Raw genomic sequence first — 19,671 nt, forward strand, 5'->3', positions numbered from 1 at the left:
AGCGGAATTATTGGCGGCGGTGTAGCATAGCCGGCTTGGACACGGCGATCACGGCATACCGCGGTACCCGGCCTCGGGGAACGAGCGAAATACGGCTCCCCGATACCACGCTTCCGCTACCGGGATGTGCGACTCGAAATGCGACGACGCCCGACGGTCGTTCACTTGGCATCGGCGAATCGGAGGACATCGCGACGCGCAGAACGTTATAAGTTCTTCTGTGCACCGAGGAAAGTGATGCAAGTGACATGACGTTGTTCGAGAGAAACAGAGAAAGAGAACTTGTGTGAAGATTAAAGCGATCTATGCGCGACGAGGCTACCGTTAACCGTTCACAGGAACGATTTGTCGTGTAAAAGGTCTACGCCTCTACTACGTAATTCGCAATTCGCGAAACGCAAGATACACGCACAGTCTACATTGACTACATTGAATGTTAATTGCTCGATTTCTCGGAGCGAGCAAACCCGCGGCCCAGTCGAAAACGCTTTTGTGATTTTGAATAAATAAATAAAAGATTACAAACGTGTGTATTCATTTAATATTATGATAAAGCGGCAATCTTTTTCTCACCCTTTAGATCTTTTGTAAGTCGGTCAAAATTTCTTAAGACTCGCGTACTTCTATTTTCACGACTGTAAATCGGAGTCATCACTGTCATCAGCTCGTAGTATATTCAAGTGGCCAGTCCAAATCGCGCCTGCAGCTACTCGAGAATATTTCGGGAAAGCTGAAAGCTCTCGTTCGTTCGCCACGAAAGTTATTTCGTTTGCCGGCATTGATGTCACCCGCATGCCATATCTCGCGTGCCATGCGATCCGTGTCCTTGCGCACGTCGTCATATTGTGCGCGTCGTTATGCGGAATCGCTTTCGATGACCGATTCATCGAATAATAAAAAAAAAGAACTCGGTAACTATATCGTAGCAAGGACGAGATATCTTATTAATTTTAAACCGACTGTTAATTTTTATATGTATATATATATATAGTCATATAAATAAAAAGAAGCGATTATAGGATTATACTGTTGAATTAAATTTCAAGAATGCGAATATCTAACGATGCCATATTTTCGAATTAATTTCGAACGGTTTTAGTCTAACAGAATTTTAATTTGAAGCCTAATTACGGAAGATATACGATGCTGGAAAGGAAAAGCAGTATAAAACATAGAACTTGTTTAATTTTTTCTTCGTTAAGGAAACATCTGAATCATCCGCCATTAAACGCCGACATGATGAGTACGGACATTTATATTTAGCAAAGAATTGATCGAATTATTACTTATACTATATATATTCTTTAATCAGACGCTAATAGATGTACCTAACTTAAAAAGCGAGCGACTGAAGTCGGCCCGGAGCCCGGAGCGAACGGCCAACGGGGGAATCGGATCAGCTGATCCGATATAGACCTTTCTCGTCGAGCCGTTCTCCGTCTCTCCCGCCGCGCTCCCGCCTTTCTCTCTCGTTCTCTCCCGCCGATGACCATCGGCACCATCGCGGTGACAGCCCCACCCGCGGCATCACCTTCTCTTTCTCTCCATCTTTCTCTCTCTCCCGCCGAGGTAACGCACGAGGTCGTCTGTCCGTTGGTGGAAACCGCTTTCCAAGCCTGTTAACCCACTCGGGGGCCCCACCGGCCCCAGTACACTCGCCGCCTTCGGTCCCACATGTCGCACGGTGCGCGGGTGCGCTTTCGACGCATGCCGAGGATTTCGCAAGGCGTTTTGGCAACTCCGACCTTGAGCCCGAACCTGCTGGTCGTAGGTAAATTCCCCTCGAAGGCAGAAAATCCCTCGTGATTCAAAGTTGCGCGTTTTTTGGGGTCCAATGGCTACGAGAGAAATTGCGCTTCTCTAGAATTATATCACAACGAATGTCGTCAATTTGAATCTTCATTTTTATTCGCGGTGATATGTCACCCGTAGAGATCCATCGGTGTTCCCCAAATAATAAAAAGTTAAAAGGATATCTGAATAAAAGTGTCTAGCAACGCCCAGAAGCTATCTTCTCAAAGTCTGCGTTGTTGCCTGCGCTTTTTATCGCTAAGTAAGTCGTACCTACTTTTCTTTTCAAATAAAAATGATGGTTGTGTCTTGAAATAGTATGAAAGTAGTACATAGTACGATTCGCGAGGGAAATATTAATTCGATCGCGTATAGTCTACGATAAATGTGCTCTGCCGAAGATGGTAATGCAAAAAATCTTTTCATTCGAGTGGCCCAGATTCCGGCGAGCCGGAACTAGCTTGATCCAGGAAAGATGAAGGGATGGTTCGATGCCTTTCGCAGCGACGGCGGCCCGACGCTCTACAGCTACAGCAACCGCACTCCCGTCACCGGTGACGTGCCTCTGGTTATCGTATTCGTGATATTCGGCACCCTGTTCGCCGCGTTTCTAGTCATATTCCCAGGCGTCAGGAAAGAGGTGAGCAGTTTTCCCACTCCTCCTCCGTGTCGCGTCCGTTCGTGACCGACGGTTTTAAAGTCAATTACGAGAGTTCTGGCGTGTTCTGGCCGTGTAAACCTGGTGTTTCTCCCGCCGCAGCGGTTAACCACATTTCTCACGGTTACCCTGAGCCTCTTCGTGGGTGCGACGATTCAAGGTTCGTGCACTTTGTCTACTTTCCAAGTCAAGGGGCCTTGATGGCTGCCAGTGGCGTAACCAAAACCGATTCGTCCCGCGAACCTCGAGAGTCGCGAGAGCGACAAAAAGAAGAGAATAAAAGAAAAAAGAAATAGAAAGGAAAGAAATTAATAAAGAAGCAAAGAAAATAAAACTGTTGAACGGACTCGTCTACATATTTCGTAGCGCTGAATCGTGTTATCTATCCTGCGTTTCATTTTCCTCGACGTGCGATATATCGTTTACCACTTTTAAGCGCGTTGAAGTTCGAAAAATGAGATAAAGAACAAAATAATCGAGATCGAAATTATTTAAAATATAGAGTTAAACGTTGCAGTTACGTTGTTACGCCACTGGCCGCTTGTAGTGTCCGCAGTAAACCATGCGTGTTTAACGCTTCTTTGACTGTTAAATAAAGTTGCTAAATCTATCCCCGAGATGAGTAATCAAGAATAATCACAAACGTAACGCCGCGAACGTGCGGAAGAATAATTGTGCTCTCTGTGTGCGCGTAGTGGCGCAATACGGCTCATCCTGGCATACGAGCTCCGCTACCATTGTCAGCTCTTACAGCGCTTTCTCCAGGCATAAGGCAACGGCCGACATCGGCGGTTACATCGGTTTGATGCACATCAATATAACGTACAGGTGTAAGTTTCAAAGAAAGCTATATAGGGATATCTAAATCTTTTTACACGCGCTCTCCTACGATTCAAGATATCGAACTGCGACTGATCAAATATCTGACAGAATAAATTTAGAAAATAAGGTTGAAATTTTCAGGTAAAATTTTGCGCGCCGCAAATTGCAATTTTCGAACCAACCCAGGTAGTATAACTGACGTCGAAATGACGTTTTTGATTATTTCAACGTTAACGTAACGACTAAATAACGTTTGCTACCTGGGAATGTTCGCTACAATCTGTCTGCCTGCGTCAACGAGATTTTATCGTTGCAGTATCGCCAGGTAGCGAGCAGACGAGCGGCGATGTCGAGTACAACGAACGGTTCTGGTGGCGGAGTTCCGGCGAGATGACCAGCGCCTTCAAGCAGGCTCTTTACCAGGGCGCGCCGTTCCCCATCGTCTCCTTGGCGGAGTACTTCAGTCTTCATCAGGAAGGCTTCTCCTGGGGCTCGCGGTATCGCGAAGCTGGATACTACGCCTCCATTATGCTATGGTATATCACTTCCGTGATAAAGTACCTTTATAGGAATTATTTCCAGAGTCTTATAATTTTTTACTCGACGCACGTACGCGAAATGATCAATTTTCTTGCGCAGGACCTCTTTCGCCTCGTGGCTAATGATGAACTTGCTACTTATGGTGGTACCGCGGTATGGGGCATACGGCATGATTTTTACGGGTTTGTGCATGTTGCTAACGAACCTGATCTATACGGCACTTTTACCATGCGAGCCTCTGATAGCTCACATCGAGGGCTCGATTCTCTCCTTCAACCTAGGCTGGAACTACTGGTTGGTGCTATCAGCCGGTTCGTGTCCTTGTCTTGAAACGACTTGATTACGTCGATGCGCGGTTATATATGTGACGATTTTTCTCTTCTTCGCAGGTGCCGCGTGCCTCTTCGCGGGACTCGTAATAACAGCTATAGACATGATCTTCCCACATCAATTCTCGACCATACTCGAGGTCGACTACGACACGCCGTATGACAGACATGTCATTATAGAGGAGAGTTTCGATACGCGGAACGTTAGGCGGAAAGTCCCCAAGATTGAGGATTCGTTCGGAGATCGAATAATGAGGTTCGCGTTATATAGTATCTATCAGTCGAATTTAACTGAATTATGTTTCCAGTTCTTGCGTTCTACCGGCTCTAAAAATGTTTCAGTCAACTGTCGTCGAAACTTCAGAGTAGGCACGCCGCTAAGGATGACACCGAGGGTGTTATTAATCGGGGCTACACGTCGCACGAGCTGTCCGAATTCCCACAAGAAATCGGCGACGAGCCCAGCAAGAGTAACTGGTCATATCCATTCCCGCCAGCCACGCGCAGAACCGTTAATGGCTAATAAATTTCCCGAACTTTGCGGGCAGCTACGATACTTTCCCAAGCGCCATTAAAAACTTAGATACGCATTTTATTATATGAATATTATTTAATGACATGAAAACTATTTAATAAAAAAAAAGAATCCAAAACAACCCTGACTTGAGTTATTTACGGAAAGCCATCTTGAGAGCATTCGCATTACAAAATTACGAATATAAATGAAAATTTCGTAATAAAATCGTAAAAAATTTATAATAAAGCGACTAAGTTTTTCTGCATGTTAGATTCAGGAAGATAAAATGGGGAGAGATTTTTTGTGTTCATAAATAAGAAATTTAATACTCATGATAGATAATAAATAGTAAAAAGCAGCGCTTCAGCGCATAAATATGTACATTCTGCAGTAAATCGTCGAGATTCACGATAAAAGGTTGTCAAACACCGTTGACAGTCCGTTATCTCGTGCGAACGGGGAGCAGGGTACCCGACTAGCCGAAGTTCTCGAAGTGATGAATGAAGTACGGCAGACGCCGCGTTTTGTTGACTTCGTCGCAGGCCGACATGACGCTTTTCGTCAGAGGACGCGGTCCACAGCTAAATACTCCTATTTTGCTAACCTGCAGATCAATAATATCTCGTTCAGCATATGCGTATTTACAAAAATAATATTAAACGTTATATATCCAGGCCGCGCAAAAGCACGAAGGACATTTTAACTCTTCGGATCTTCTTCAGACGTTCTTTGAGCTTTTGAGCGGACGGTATTTTTTTTTTAAATTAATATTACGAACGCACATAGCTGTGTTTCTTCTGAACAAATTTCAGAAACGACGTCATGTCTGGCCGACCGAAATGGTTGATGGCCTTCAGTCCGGTAAATATACTCTTCTTCGATAGCCTCTGAAAGTGATTCTCACATATGTACTACATATGTGAAACAGAATGTTGTCAATATAAACGATTAACTTAATGAAGTATAGCAGAAGCTTCGTGTGCTTTTTCATCCATCATGGATGGCAATATACAAGCATTCCAAAATAAATCACTTACCAGCATAGTAGTACGTAAATCGAACTTATGAAAGAATTGTGTGATGAATATATGAATTTCAAGTACATCCGTAACGTCTTTTCTCTCAACATCTCTGAGAACGTCGATAAACCATTCGAAGTGCTTGTGCGATGGGCAGATCCATAAAAAATAGACCTGCGGGATAAAAAGAAAGTGACACTTTCGGACTATTATCGGGTGAAGAAACGGGAGCGTTTTCTCATTTTAAATGAGCCGTTAAATTCAACGCAGTGAGTTATATATTTCGACGATATTCTAGTTACATTCGCGTTTCTCTTTCGGCAGTGAAACAGACAGAAACTTTCCAGCAATAAAGCAATCGCCGCTTTTGCATCACCTTTACCGTAATTTGCATCAACTTTACCGACATTTTTACATTAATTAATATTTTTTTTAGAAATATTTAGCTTTTCAAACAATTAAAAATACTTAAAAAAATACAGTAAAAAAATAGTTAAATAATATCGAAAATATAATTAAACTACTCCCCAATCTCGAAGATTATGAATTTTAGTCATTTTTTGTGAGAAAATGTGTTATGATAATTTATATATTATATAAAGAACATATATATTTTTTATATAAAAAGAAAAATATATTTATATTTATATCTTATATAAAGATGTTTTAAATCTTCTTTTCACTTGACTTTTGCTTCGGTCTGCACTCACCTTCTTACACGCAACACCCGAATATCTGTTGGTAGACGTTCCAAACACGAGGTCATTGAGCATCGAGGCGTAGGGAGTCACCCCGATGCCTCCTCCGACCATCACCGCGACCTCGAACTTGTACCAATCTTGATTTCCTCCACCGAACGGACCCTCTATACGAATTTTCGGACGATCGTCCTCCGGACTGTAATTGCAGGGATCGAAGTAATTACGAAGCTTCCACGTCCACGGTCCCTGAGCTTTTATGTGGCACGACAGAAAATTTTCGTGCGGTGCCGAGGTCAACGTGAAGGAGTGAAACTCGTTGGACCTGAAAGCGGTGCAGGCGAGACGCACCCACTGGCCCGACAGATACTTCAAGTTCGGAGGCCTGTAGAACTTGATCTTAATTACATCGGAGGGTAGTAATTCCGTCTCGATGATGTCCAGAGCCATATATTTAGTTCGCAGACTGACGACCTGAAATCAATCGATACTATCGATACTAGGCACTCGGCGTTATTTTTATCGCGTTATTAACGGATATCGGATTATTTTAGATAGCAACAGGACACGATTTGCATTAAACAAGAATGAAACGCGTAACATACGAGATTTGTTACATCATACACGATCCATGCATAATTAATAAAGTTTTGTAATTACATGTGATTACGAATGTCGTGGATACATATGTAAGCTGTACTTCTGCATGTATATGCAGAAAGTAGGGAGTTATTTTTTTTTCTTTATCACTGTTCTACTTTCAGAGAAAAACGTATATAAAATTACTTTGTCCAGCGCATAAATGATTGCCGGGCCGATGAAGAATATCCAGAATCGCGGTGAGCCTGTCAAACGGGCCAGACCGTGGATCAGGCAGAGTGCATATAGGACGACATACAGGCTATGTGTCGACCAAAAGAACTTGTAGGCTTTCTGCCGTACAGTCGGATGTGAAAAGACGAAAATGATCGTCATGATGACGAAGAGAAGAATACCGGTTAAACCTGCGAAACAAGGGAATCATTAACGCTTAGGATGTCGAACAAAATTGCAAAATATTTGGCGAGAGCCAACTTACCGGTCACTGTTCTGAACAGCCAGAAGGAGATAGTAGGCCGCGCGTCGCTGGGAAAGCTGATTTCACTGGTGAGGCAGCGAAGATGCGCTATCGGCTGCGTAGAAACGTGATAAAAGTTGACTATGTGACCAACCGTATGCAGCACGGAAAAAAAAAGTGCCGTACATGCTGCGATCTTATGAAATTGTATGTGCGAGTCCAGCGGAATGTACTGCTGGATCGAGAATTCCTTCAGTTTCGTCAACAGATTACGCGACATCGTTAATAGCAGAAGACTGTAGCAAAAGGACAGTGCGGCCGCTGATCCTCTGGTTATGGCGATTCCCACGCCCATTATGTGCCTGAGATCCGTATGTTCCGCCATAAAAGAATAATCTGTGGAAAAGAGGCAGAAAACCTGAATCTTGCGATAAATGAACACAAACAGAATGCTTTTCGAATATTTAAAGGATGTCTTAAAAACTTTTAGGAAATTAACGTTTTAATGTACGTTCAGATATCTTCCTTTGTTAGGTCTCTTATTTATTGTTAGATATCTTTCTTTGTTAAGTTTCTTATTTAGATTTCTGACTAAGTACTCACGAATAAATCTCTCAACGAAGAGAGCTATGGTGACCACGTAGAAAACGAAAAGGTAGAATATGTTCTGCCTATTCTCTTCGAGGAAAGTCGATATGGCATCCCACTGCTTACGCGTCCAGCTCTTCGAATCCTCCGGCGGCAGTTGATCGATGTGAAAGCTAGTCATGCGAGCGACATTCGTCGATGTGTCGAGAAAATTCTGCTTGGCGCCTTTGCAATCGAGACCAATCGCAACGAAGTCGCCTTTGTACTCCTTCATCATCAATTTAAAATCATTGTACGTGAGATAGTCCTTCCTCTCGAGTCCGGCATCCTGATCAATGAAGAGATTTATTATCGCGATGGCAACAGAAGGTACACTTCGGAGGACAGAGAATCCATGATGAAGTGAAGATAATAAAAACGCACCTGGAACATGCCGTCGATCAGTTCCGTGACGTGATCATCCGAGAGACTCGTGGTACGGGCTATTTCCACGAGCGACCTCAACATCTCCGACAGCTCTTCCTTGTCGATCACGCCATTGCTATCCTTATCGCACATATCGAAGATGATGCGCAGCTTGTCCTCGGTTTTGCCGCGCGAGAACAGCAAGACCGTGTCCAAGAATTCCTGGAATTTGAGTCGTTCTTCGTTGATGATCGTCGGACAAGACGGAAAGTTATGAGGCAAAATGGTAAAAGCGCGCAGCTTCAATGAAGCGAACGACGATTATACCTGGAAGGAGATCCGGCCGTCGCCGTCTTTGTCGACGATGTTGAACATTTTCTTCACGAAGACCGCGTCGGGCCGCATGCCGAGAGCACTCGCGAATTCGCTCTTGGAAAGCGACGTGCGCATTACCGTGACGACCTCCCCGGTGTCACTGTCTTCGGATCGCCGTCTTCGTTCGCCGGGCCGTAAACCGAAAGTCAACGCGTACGCTTCTCTGAAGAACTAGAAACATTTCGCGATGTTATCAAGAATGTCATAAATCTTCCATATATGCAATGAATACTCTAAATACACTTATTACTTGCAGTAAGAAGTAAAATGAATTATACGGCAACTGTATGTTCTCACGCATACGTAATAATACGTTCATATTCTCCTTTTCCTTTTTTACCAATTGAAAAATTACTACTGTTATTCCTTTCTGAGGTGTTAATCAACCTTTTGGTGTGCTAAACGAAGTTGCGTATGCATTCATAAATGTGTACACGGGAGAAAGAAAAACAAACCTGTTCGAGCTTCTTTTGCCGGCGCTCCTTGGTTTCCGCTTTTGCCAGCATGATATCCCGGGCGACTGGCGTGAGTGTGAAATGCTTTTTTTGCGACGCCAGAAACGCCTCCAATTTCGCAATGAACTTTCTACGCGAAGCCAACGAATCGAGTTCAAGGACAAGGTCGTAGTCGCGCGGTATACGTAACAGCACTAGGGCCTTACGATGTCCGGTTTCGCTCTCCTGGAACCGCGATTAATAATTATCAGGTGCACAGCGTGACGTTAAAGAGTCAGCTCTTACTTAATGAAGCGTAAGATTAATTTGCGATGTGATTTCGAGTATTCGATAAAATGCAATTGATTGGATGATGCGATTATTAATTTCGAGTTTTAATCGTTGTCATTTTGGATTGCTTGATGAGAATAGCGCAGTTATTATTGTGCAATATTCTTCAATAATAAATTATAGATATATCTTTTGGGAATAGCAAATATTTATCTATTTGTATATTTATTCTTGCGCGTTTTTTCTTAAAAATTCAATATCTTGATAATTATACATGTCAAATATAAATTTAAAGTTAGATGAAGAATAGGAATTTATTGCATTCAGAAAATTAATTCAAGAAAAGTGCCTTATTTTATAAATTAGCCAAAAGGTTTAGTGATATATAGGTTTTTTGACATGTCGCTGAAAAAAATATCGTTTATTTTTACAATCACAAGGAGGTACCTGCGATTCCTCCATAGTTATGGTGTTGACGCCGCTGAAGTCAAACGTGCGCAGTTTCTCCCCCTTCCGATCGACGATGTGCAACGCCGCTTCCGGTCCGAATTTCACCTTTACGAGACGGCGATGGTTCGCGTGCAACCACTCGCGTACGATCATCTTATCGACGCAGATCCGGCCATCACTTCGCTTCTGAATCGCCTCTTGAAGTATTTTCAATCTGCGCCGCCGTCTGTTCTGCAGTTTCACCAATCCGTACCCGGCACCGGCACAGAGGATCGGAACGAATCCAAGAAACACGCACGCGTAGATGTAGACGAGTTCGCTACCCTATGGTACATACATATATTTCCAAAAAATTGTGCAAAATGGTCTTTCTTCGCCCAAGAATCGGATCTTATTCAGTGTAACAAAAGTGAAATATCAGAGAAGCTCGCAATTGCTAAAACTTGATATTCCACAACTGCAATTTAAAAGAAAAAGAAAAAAACGGAATAAAATTATCTGAATTTAATCGCACAAATCAGAATATTAAAGAGGTCGTTTTATCTAGCGTAAAGAAACAATGAAATATCAGAAGAGCTCTGGAACAGCAATTAAAAGCAAAAAATTATATTATTTTGATTTAATCATAAAAATCAGGATATTAAAGAAGATGTCCGCGCAAGATAACAAGTGAGAGGTAAGTTGAGTTGTTCCTTGACACGATCGACCGTATCTCTTAAAGCTGATTACCTCAAAGTAGTCGTAGCGCTGTAGAGGGACGCAGGGTTCGAGCATCGTCGAATTCAATTGGAATGGCTGAGGACACGGGTCACCGTCTTGCCAAACGAACACTCGTCTTTGGATCGCATCGGGTGGTATGTCGGTCGCGTTCGTGATCACGTCCCAGAGAGTGACACGACGGATTTCCTCTATCTCGTTTTTCGTGAAAATGCTAAAATCGGATAAAATCGCGCGTTAGAGAGTTCCTACAATTAAGTCAATCATCCGTATCTCTCTATATATTTCGATCTTTCTATAATTTATTTCACACAAAGATCGTAAAATATAAACAGTTCCTTCATTACGTTCCGTTTTGGAAGAAAGATAATCGATGCACATAAATATTAACGTAATCGTTAATAAGAATTCACTCACCCGTTTTCCTCGTTCTCGAACCAGAACCTATCGGAGTCCCGTAAACGGAGAAATTGTTCCTTTATAACCGCGGTGAAGAGCTCTCCGGGACCGCCCTTGGACTCGAGCATCCCACCGACGTAAACGTCAACGTTGTTGAGATTATTCGAGTAAATTTCGATGAGGGTACGTAGCAGCGACGGGTTTTTATTGAACAATTCCGGATTAATCTCGTTCCACGTTTTCCGCTTGGCCAGCTTGAACCGCGCCCTGGCTGTATTGTAGTCCGGAAGACCGTTGTCGCGACCTCGCATGATGTTCAGGGCGCCGAGGTCTCGGCGCGAGAATTCCATGGGGCCAAAGAGGTTGTTTCGGATGTCGGTACCGAGAAGATTGTCCTCCTTCTCCGCCAATTGCGACGCCATCCCCATGATCAGCTCCTCGATCGTGCTGTTAGCTAAAACCTCCTGTGAGCAGCATCTATATGTTTAATATATGATCACAAGCCTCGTAAGCATTTAGTCTAATAATTAGATCACGCAGAATGTTCTAGAGCTTGGAGCTACACCTTAATAGAAATTTTAACGAATTAAGCGAATCGATTTCTCTTATAATTAGAAGGAAAGTTGTCACGCGAGGAAAATCGTCATTCGAATCGTTACAATTTTTTAAAACTCGCTCCTTTTAAACATCTTGATAATTTGTTCTAGGTCAAAAATTATGAGAGATTAAAATAATCGAAAATTATTAGAAAAGATTAAAGCGTTAAAATAATTTCAAGAAAGTGTTTAATAATTATTTAAAATTTATACCGACGATTAATATAGTACAAACGAGAAATATCGCAATAATTGATATGATTAACGGGTATAAAATATACATATCTTTCGAAAAGTTTACGAAGACATTTTGTGAGAGAATAAATCTTTAGGTACACTCACGTTTGAGTCCCACCATGTAGAGCAAAGTCTCATAGCTGGCTGGCCTGTGTTGGTCTTCCTGTATTTGCAATTTTCATCTCGCCGATATATGCCCGGCGGTATAAGAGTGTGACCGAATCGAAAAGCGGCACTTTGGAAGATATGACTAATACCCGGATGCAGATCTGGTTTATAACCGGTGTACGATGGCAGATCCTCGTTTAGCAATGCCGGAAGGTACTCGTAAAGGATTATGTTCTATAAAAAGATAGAAAAACTTTACGCGCCGGGAAGCAGTGAAATTTAGCGAGTAAAAAATGCAAATTACGTAAATTCCGCTACGATTCGAAACGACTCCATTCAACAACTCCATTCAAGACTTTTCGAAAGCTTATCAATTACATAAAACTCACTTTACTTCTGTTTGTTTTACTCTTTCCACGCTAGATAAGAATAATACCGTCTTTATTATTTACTCTGTATATCTTTGAGAGAAAATTAGAGGTGAGCTATTATCTACCTGAATCGCCCCGACGACCATCTGACGTGACCTCTGAAAAACTTCTTCGTCAGACATGCCGGGATGTTCCTTCTGTACACGAGCCGCTATGACATTGTGATACCGATAGAACAAGATGCCCAGGGCCAACAACGGTGGGTGCTGATTCGTTCTCGGATCGCCAAGGACTGCGCAATATAATTAATTGTTAGGCCACTTTCGCAAGTCAGAAAATTGATTGCGGGGAAAGTTAAAACGCGCGACGTAATAGGACGGGCACGAGCGCATGCGGTTAATGCACAAAAATTACGAGTAATAATGCAAAAACAGCCGCAACGGATCGGCGCTCGATAACGATCGTGAATAATAACATATAATACTTAATTAGTGAGAAGACTCAAATTATGTAAGCGTTGAACGACTACTAGAGGGAACACATTGCTAAAATGTTGCGAGGAAAGGTATTGTTTCAATAATAAAATGAATAGCCGAAGAAATTACATTTATATCGGACTGCCACGGATTTGCGCTTTCGTTTCGTATTTAGCCCTTAAATGCGCAATTTTTCGTAAATATTTCTGAATATTTTTAAAATAAATAATGACTGCTTAAGGAATCCTAAAAAAATATTTAAAGAATTCTATTTTACTAATTAATCTTTTTAACTCTTTGAACCGTTTTTGTTTTAGCGGTCAACCAATAAAGTACCTACATGAAGAGAAGGCCTAGATGTGCAAAACCGTGAGTTTTCAGTTCGAACTTCATAAGAGAGTATCGAAAGTCACTTTGCATATGTGCAAAGATGCGCACTTAAGGGTTAATAGGCGGAATAAGTTTTTTCCTCACAACAAAGGTGTTGAAGTATCGATATGATTAATAAGCAAGTGAAGACGAAGACTTCTCGCCAGTTAAACTTTCTAGCTAGTAACGAGCGGCACAATTGCTCCGACAGAATGTTTTCCATTAGAACAAAATTCTTCTCACATCCCGATCTCAATTCAATCGAGAGATGCCTTACTGTCGAATGAAAGGTGAGGAAAGTGTTACGGCGTGCAATTAAAAATCAGTTAGATAATAATCAGCTCGGGCGGGTACGCGGTTACGAATTTCTTGAGAAAGTCTTCGGGCTATTTATAAGGCTAAATTTATACACGTAGATATATCCTCGCTTACGATATAGGCGCTCCGGGCTGAGCATTCGCATAACGTGCGGCACGGCGTGATTGAAGAGGGGCGCGCGCATGGTGTTCCTCACGGGAAATTGTCTTGTCTGCTCCATGAGAAGGCTGCCGTTCTTGAACGCGCGCATTGTATTCGCCCACGCCTCGCTGCTCGAATAGACGAAGCTGCCATCGATCCAGCTCGTGACTTTATTTATCTGCAATCTCACGTATTCAGAGCTACTTCTCACGGATCACTGTCTCAGGGATCGTCGGAGCGTTTAACCGCTCCCGATCGAAGAAAAAAGAAAAAAGAAAAAAGAAAAAAGAAAAAGAAAGAACCCTGGAAAAAATGTCTCATATTTTCTCAGAAATTTTGAAAGAATTGAGACTTATGAAAAATTCTTTAAAAATACATAAAATTTCTTAAATACTTTCAGAAATGATTGGATAGGGATTTCCGGAGTATTTCAGTATCCGTATGTATAAAAATTTTTGATAAATTGCACAGATTTTCTCTATTTATTGAGATTTCTACAAAGATGTGTTGGTGAGAAAAATCTGAAATGTTTTATTCTTATTTTGTCTGAGTTTTTCTGAAAAACGTGTTCCAATTTGTATAAAAATTCTAAAAAATTCTGAGCATTCTGAGAAAGTCTGAAAATGTTTATAGAAATTTTGATTAATAATATATGGAAAATTCTGAGACATTTTTTCATCAAAGAAAAACGAGCAAAATAGAGTTTCGCAACAAGAATCCGCCGTGGTATTCAGTGATAGTATCAGATCGTTTAAACGTGACTGTAATTTAGATAGAGATCGATTCAAACGTTCGGTATCGTTATCATAACCGGCGAAAGTCAGATAAAGTCGAAAGTCAGCCGCTCCCGGAAGTAAGACCCGTAAGAGCCGTGGAGCGATCCGCGCGGCGCGAGGCTGACCAGGTGCCGCTCGAGAAAACCGGGAATTACCTGTTCCCGTGGACTGTTGGGGCTGCGCCCGGTGTGACGGTCGTAATCCGCTCGCAGGAACGGAATGTACTTGTTACCTTGGCACTCCTTGTCGAAAACCGGATCGCATTTGTCCACGTCGATCCGATGAAATTCTATGGGGCAACCACTTTCGCTGGCCATGATTATCTCCGACGTGACCAGCTGTCCTGAAAAGATTCACCGTACGAGGATGTCGCGAGTCGCACGAGTTCCGGCAGGGAGATCTACGGCCTACGAGCATGTCGCGCGCGTCGAGCTCACCCAGATTCTACACTGCTTTATATAATATCATATATTTCGAGGCAACGTTGACAGACTTGGCAATTAACTGTGCCCGTCCACTCGCATATGTCCACCTTTGGACAAACGGAGGATTATGTACGAGGCGAGTAACACAATACATATGCTGCAGATAAAATCATACGATGACGAGACGCACGATCGTGACATGATTAATGGTAATCTAAGTATAATCAATTCGTCATTACTGTATATCTTATTGTTAAGCAAATTTTGTTACATGATATAAATTAAAAACGTAGATATCTTTTCCTGACAGAATTTAGCACACCGCTTCGCGTATATTTAATGCTTAGCTAAAATTCTCGGATTATTTCTTTTACACACACATAAAAGGATCACTTCTTTTAATTTTTATTTATACCAACAATTTTTAAATATGTATTATCGTTACAATAGATGCTTTGGGTAAAATGAAACAAATTTAAGTATTCTTTGTCTCTAAAAGCTCAGTACTTTACAAATGAGATATTAATTATTCAACAACTTTTTCTATTGCCTCTTTTTCTGTACTGATAAAAACCTACTTATATTTTTGGGTCTGTAACCACTAACTCTACCTGTATTATTATCCGTAATTATCCTCACCGAAAAAAGCGAACAATGCGGTTCGATTTTTCACCGACGGCAGGCCATCGTCACCTTGCATGAACAGGTCGCTGAGCTTCCGGGGGGATGGCCTGTCTTGGCCAGCCATCGCGTACACACCGTCGGAATATGCCGCCGGGACCTTTCGGATTAGCCTACTATCTACGGAGGTACGTGTGTGACACGTATTAGAATAACTTTCAATAGAAAACCACCTTCGCCGTGCCACACATAATCGCAGGGTCGTCACTTACTTGTCTCATCAACTCTTCTATAAAGTATTTTTTGCGTCACCCCGTGAGTGATTAGTTTTCACGCGTCCTCTCTTACTCGAACCTTGTCTTCGATATAAAATTGACGAAGTACGAAGCGTATTTAATTATACAAATGTATAACTAATCTACTTAAGAGAAGTCTGAAGTCTCCTGTATCTCGTTGAGAGTGTCGAGTTGCAAAAGCCATGTTAATAAATGTTAATAAAAAATCGAGTAAAACATAATAAAATTCTAATAACTTATTAAGATGCTTCGAGAAACCTTCGCCAGCAAATTTATTCAGTGAGGAAAAAAAAGACGCGTGGAGTTTTTTAAGTGATAACCCTCTGACGTGCGTGATAATAAAACAGCGGAGGCGCTTGACTTTCAGTACACAAATTCGAGTACTTGCCGATTGCACCCCAGTCAGGATGGATCAGATTGTTGTAAAACCCATCGTATCTCTGTTTGTTGTCCGCGTAGCTAGGCCCCGCTCCTAAAACAGGCACACTTTATATAGGTAAATCCGTAGCCTTTATCGAAACCTGAATTTTGCAATATTATTATCGGGCAAACAATCGACTGCCAGCATCGTGTTAGATCGTGAAAGTTAATAATCGTCTAATAGGCCGACGAGCGACGAGTTCAGATGTAAAATACGGCTTCTAGGTGTCTTAATTATTAGAGTAACGCTCTACTGCTTCGAAAATGTAATTAGGATATTTAGGGGCGGTATAAAGCGTGCAGGACAACCGAAAGCGGGTCAAAAATATAAAACGAGTTTTAACGAGCTAGATCTACCGTAAAATATTACTTTTCTCTCTCTCTCGCGTTTCGCGTTGTTCCCTAATTTTCGTAAATATCTGAATTTAAATTGACACGGATATGAAATGTAGGCGCTATTTTTTGTCATTAGATCCTTCTCCAAATTCGTTACATCCTGCGTTTTTACGTATCAATTTACTCCTATAGTTCCCCAGATGAAACTTAACAAATATGATTGATTTATTTCAACATAATTCAAATAGTGCATACACAATACCTATACATTTTATAATAATGAATGTTAAGAATAATTATTAAATTTATTATTAAATTAAATATTTCTTTATTTTTATAATATTAATACAAATATGATATAATTATATTGGAGCAGAAAATTTTAAAATATTGGAGTCTTTCACATTTCGATCGTTCCCACAGCCCCCCCCCCCCTTCTACGAGTAACGAGATTTATTGGCCGCGACCACTCGTAGCCACAGCACAGGTATACCGGAACGATAACGGCGATTGTACTTACCGGTTTCAGCGGGTAACGCGAGCCAGAACGCCCAAGCGATCGCGCAGAGCGGCGCGATGCTGCGGGCCGGCGCGGGCGGTCGTCGTCGTGTCATCGTGTGTCACTCGCTCTCTCCTGGTCCACGCCCGTGCATTTCTCTCATGCCAAGAATGCCAAGATGCGTCTTCCTTTTCGCGCCCTTCGACGATCTCTCTCTCTCTCTCTCTCTCTCTCTCTCTCTCTCTTTTTCTCCGCTATCAACGGTGTCCTCGGGGACGCATGCCGTTGGTACCGTCTATCAGCGGAGCGATACGGGAACGTGTCAGGCGCGGTCGTGCTGCACATACGAATCTTCGGTTCGGATTCGCCGAAGACGCGGACCGGTCCAGAAGCTGCTGAAGGCGGCGAGAAGCCGAGAAGCACAGCGGATCGCCGATCGTTCGCTACCACCCGAACGCGCCGGAGGAGAGAGCTCACCGCGCGCGAGAGGTACGAGGTGCAACAAAAATGCCACCGTACGATTTTTCGGCCGGCCCGTGATGTGGCCGATCACGTGTGGGCCAGTGTGGGCGTGTGGGCGCGCGGATAAGAGCCGAAGAGGCGAAGGAGGGAACGGAGAGCACTCGCGCTAACGGAGCACCACGTGCTTGGTACTTGGTACCAACAAGTGAGATCACCATCCGCTTATCCTCGCGGCGGGCCCCGTCGAGGAAACGGACGCCGTGGGACGGACCGCGCGACGAGGACGTCGAGGACTGAGGAGCAACAATACGACGGTACGCGCGCGCGGGCCCCCAAGAACGGCTTGCACTCTGCAGACCTGTCTGACTGTGCCGCTGCTGGTCTGCGCGCCTCCGCCACCACACACAGCCGCCTGCCTGCCGCTCTTGGTCGCGCGGTGAAAGTCGCCGGCCTATTTGTTTCGTTACCGCGAACGCGCCGCCTCCTCCTTCTCCTCCGTATCTGTTCCCTCTCGCCGCCTCCTCCGCGGGCTACGGGCTACGGCGTCGTCGGCCTCAGTGTTCTTCAACCGTTTTTCGTACGGCGACTTGTTGAGTTTTGGAATTGGAGGTAGGATGATCGACGCGCGACGGCTCGCACTCACGCGTCCTTAACTCATTAACGCAATTAGTCGATTCGTAGATTACGCAATTTAATTTTTATTAGCGCGCCCAGGTCCTGGCTGAAGAATTTCAACAGTTGAAATCTCGAATTTCAATTTTAATTTGGGGGGGTCTCATCCGCGAGGCACCGAAAGCCATTCCCGTTGAACTGACGGAGCCGATCGAGGCTCCGACGGATTCTCGCCGTCTTTAGAAACATACAATCTACTGTTTTAAGTAACGCTCGCGGGAACGGCATTCAAGGAGCGTGATCGCGGTGCACTTACGATCCCACGGCCGTTGAAAAACCACTGTAATACATCAAGGCGCGCGATGCGGCGCGACGACGTCACGTCACCGCGGGCGCAGGCCTAGTTTTCGAGTCCGCGGCACCGATTACCCAAGGCGAAACCTCTCTCGAGTCCCCGCGCCGGTCGTTTCAAGGTCGGATGGACGGTGGACGGTGTGTATGTGCCGATGCACACGTTAGAGACGACACGGAGGACACGGCACGCTCGCATAATTAACTCGCATTCCCCGGCTGACTTCTTTTTTTCCCCACTTCGGCGGCCGTTCCTTCCAAGTGAAAATGAAAAGAAAATCTATGTCACCGATGCGCGCCGGCAAACGGCGATCGGAAGGAATAGGACAGTACGCTGATACATGACGTGTACCACAGAGCCGACTTAAAAATAAGTTCACTCTGTTTGTACTGATGTCGGTACGTTGAATATTATATTTAACGAGCAAATAATGTTATATCTAAATGACAGAAGGCTGAAAGGAGTTTAAATAAAATTTAAAATGTCCTCAGAGTGTTCTTAGGCCGGTATTCATAATCAGATCTTATTTCAAGACCGTCTTAAGTAATATCTTAAGATGCTAATACGGCTCTGTGATTGGTAATCTTAAGTACATCTTAAGATTGTACTTAAGATGGTCTCAAATATAAGAACCGACTATGAATACCGGCCTCAAAGCGTCTAAAGTGACTACCATATTATATAAAATATGTAATGATAATTATCGCGAACAATGCGATTGTATAGTGCGGGGGATAATTACTATTACGAGTATTACGTGTCTTAATTGTAATTAATAGTACGCTCGTCGCGCTCTCATTTCGAAACCCTAGACGCCTACGATGGGATTTCAGATCCCGGTTTTTCGCAATATAATTTATAGGAGGCTTAATTAGATCCCGCTTATCGGCGGTGATGCTGTCGGCGGCCGAGCACGAAAGATGTGCCCGATGGCGGCGTGTTCGCATTATGACTCAACAAATGGAGAGAAATCGCGTCTACTGTTCTCGACTGCTGGTCGATCTTTTATCGCCCTTGACACAAATTGGCGCTCGCAGATCAGATCACACGCATTTATTGCGTACGGTACGTTCATTTCGCACGCAGCCGCTTCTTCGTTTCGGAAACGCCGAGGTCCTTCACCCTCCTAGCTCTCGCGCGAGTCAGACGATTCCTCGACGCGTCCG

General features: G+C 43.3%; 2 protein-coding genes across 4 annotated transcripts; one reads left to right on the plus strand and one right to left on the minus strand.

Moving 5' to 3' along the window:
- Positions 1 to 1,595: 1,595 nt before the first annotated feature.
- Mol (dual oxidase maturation factor 1 mol) lies at positions 1,596 to 4,796 on the plus strand. Of its 3 annotated transcripts, none has more exons than XM_071717952.1 (8): positions 1,596 to 1,771; positions 2,231 to 2,431; positions 2,552 to 2,609; positions 3,145 to 3,279; positions 3,588 to 3,807; positions 3,911 to 4,122; positions 4,201 to 4,396; positions 4,483 to 4,796. In XM_071717952.1, the coding sequence occupies exons 2-8, from the start codon at positions 2,267 to 2,269 to the stop codon at positions 4,661 to 4,663; spliced, it is 1,167 nt and encodes a 388-aa protein (XP_071574053.1). In that variant the 5' UTR covers positions 1,596 to 1,771; positions 2,231 to 2,266; the 3' UTR covers positions 4,664 to 4,796. The 3 variants fall into 3 exon arrangements, with proteins under 3 accessions (XP_071574053.1, XP_071574051.1, XP_071574052.1); XM_071717950.1 differs by having other exon boundaries at positions 1,600 to 1,771; positions 2,223 to 2,431; XM_071717951.1 differs by lacking the exon at positions 1,596 to 1,771 and adding an exon at positions 1,785 to 2,053 and having other exon boundaries at positions 2,223 to 2,431.
- A 158-nt stretch (positions 4,797 to 4,954) lies between these two features.
- Positions 4,955 to 19,638, minus strand: Duox (dual oxidase). Its single transcript, XM_071717948.1, has 20 exons — positions 17,101 to 19,638; positions 16,213 to 16,296; positions 15,547 to 15,708; positions 14,638 to 14,825; positions 13,680 to 13,884; positions 12,528 to 12,694; positions 12,029 to 12,265; positions 11,109 to 11,554; positions 10,704 to 10,905; positions 9,972 to 10,298; positions 9,255 to 9,479; positions 8,752 to 8,970; positions 8,443 to 8,646; positions 8,035 to 8,347; positions 7,453 to 7,827; positions 7,161 to 7,378; positions 6,387 to 6,848; positions 5,695 to 5,850; positions 5,440 to 5,568; positions 4,955 to 5,261 (listed from the first exon to the last, which is right to left on the minus strand). Exons 1-20 carry the CDS (start codon positions 17,192 to 17,194, stop codon positions 5,133 to 5,135), a joined length of 4,542 nt encoding a protein of 1,513 aa, XP_071574049.1. The 5' UTR covers positions 17,195 to 19,638; the 3' UTR covers positions 4,955 to 5,132.
- Positions 19,639 to 19,671: the final 33 nt, after the last annotated feature.

Source organism: Temnothorax nylanderi, unplaced genomic scaffold (assembly GCF_030848795.1).
Source record: "Temnothorax nylanderi isolate EJ_2023f unplaced genomic scaffold, tnyl_v1.0 TNYL_tig0230_pilon, whole genome shotgun sequence".
In the NCBI taxonomy this organism is placed as follows: Eukaryota; Metazoa; Arthropoda; class Insecta; order Hymenoptera; family Formicidae; genus Temnothorax; species Temnothorax nylanderi.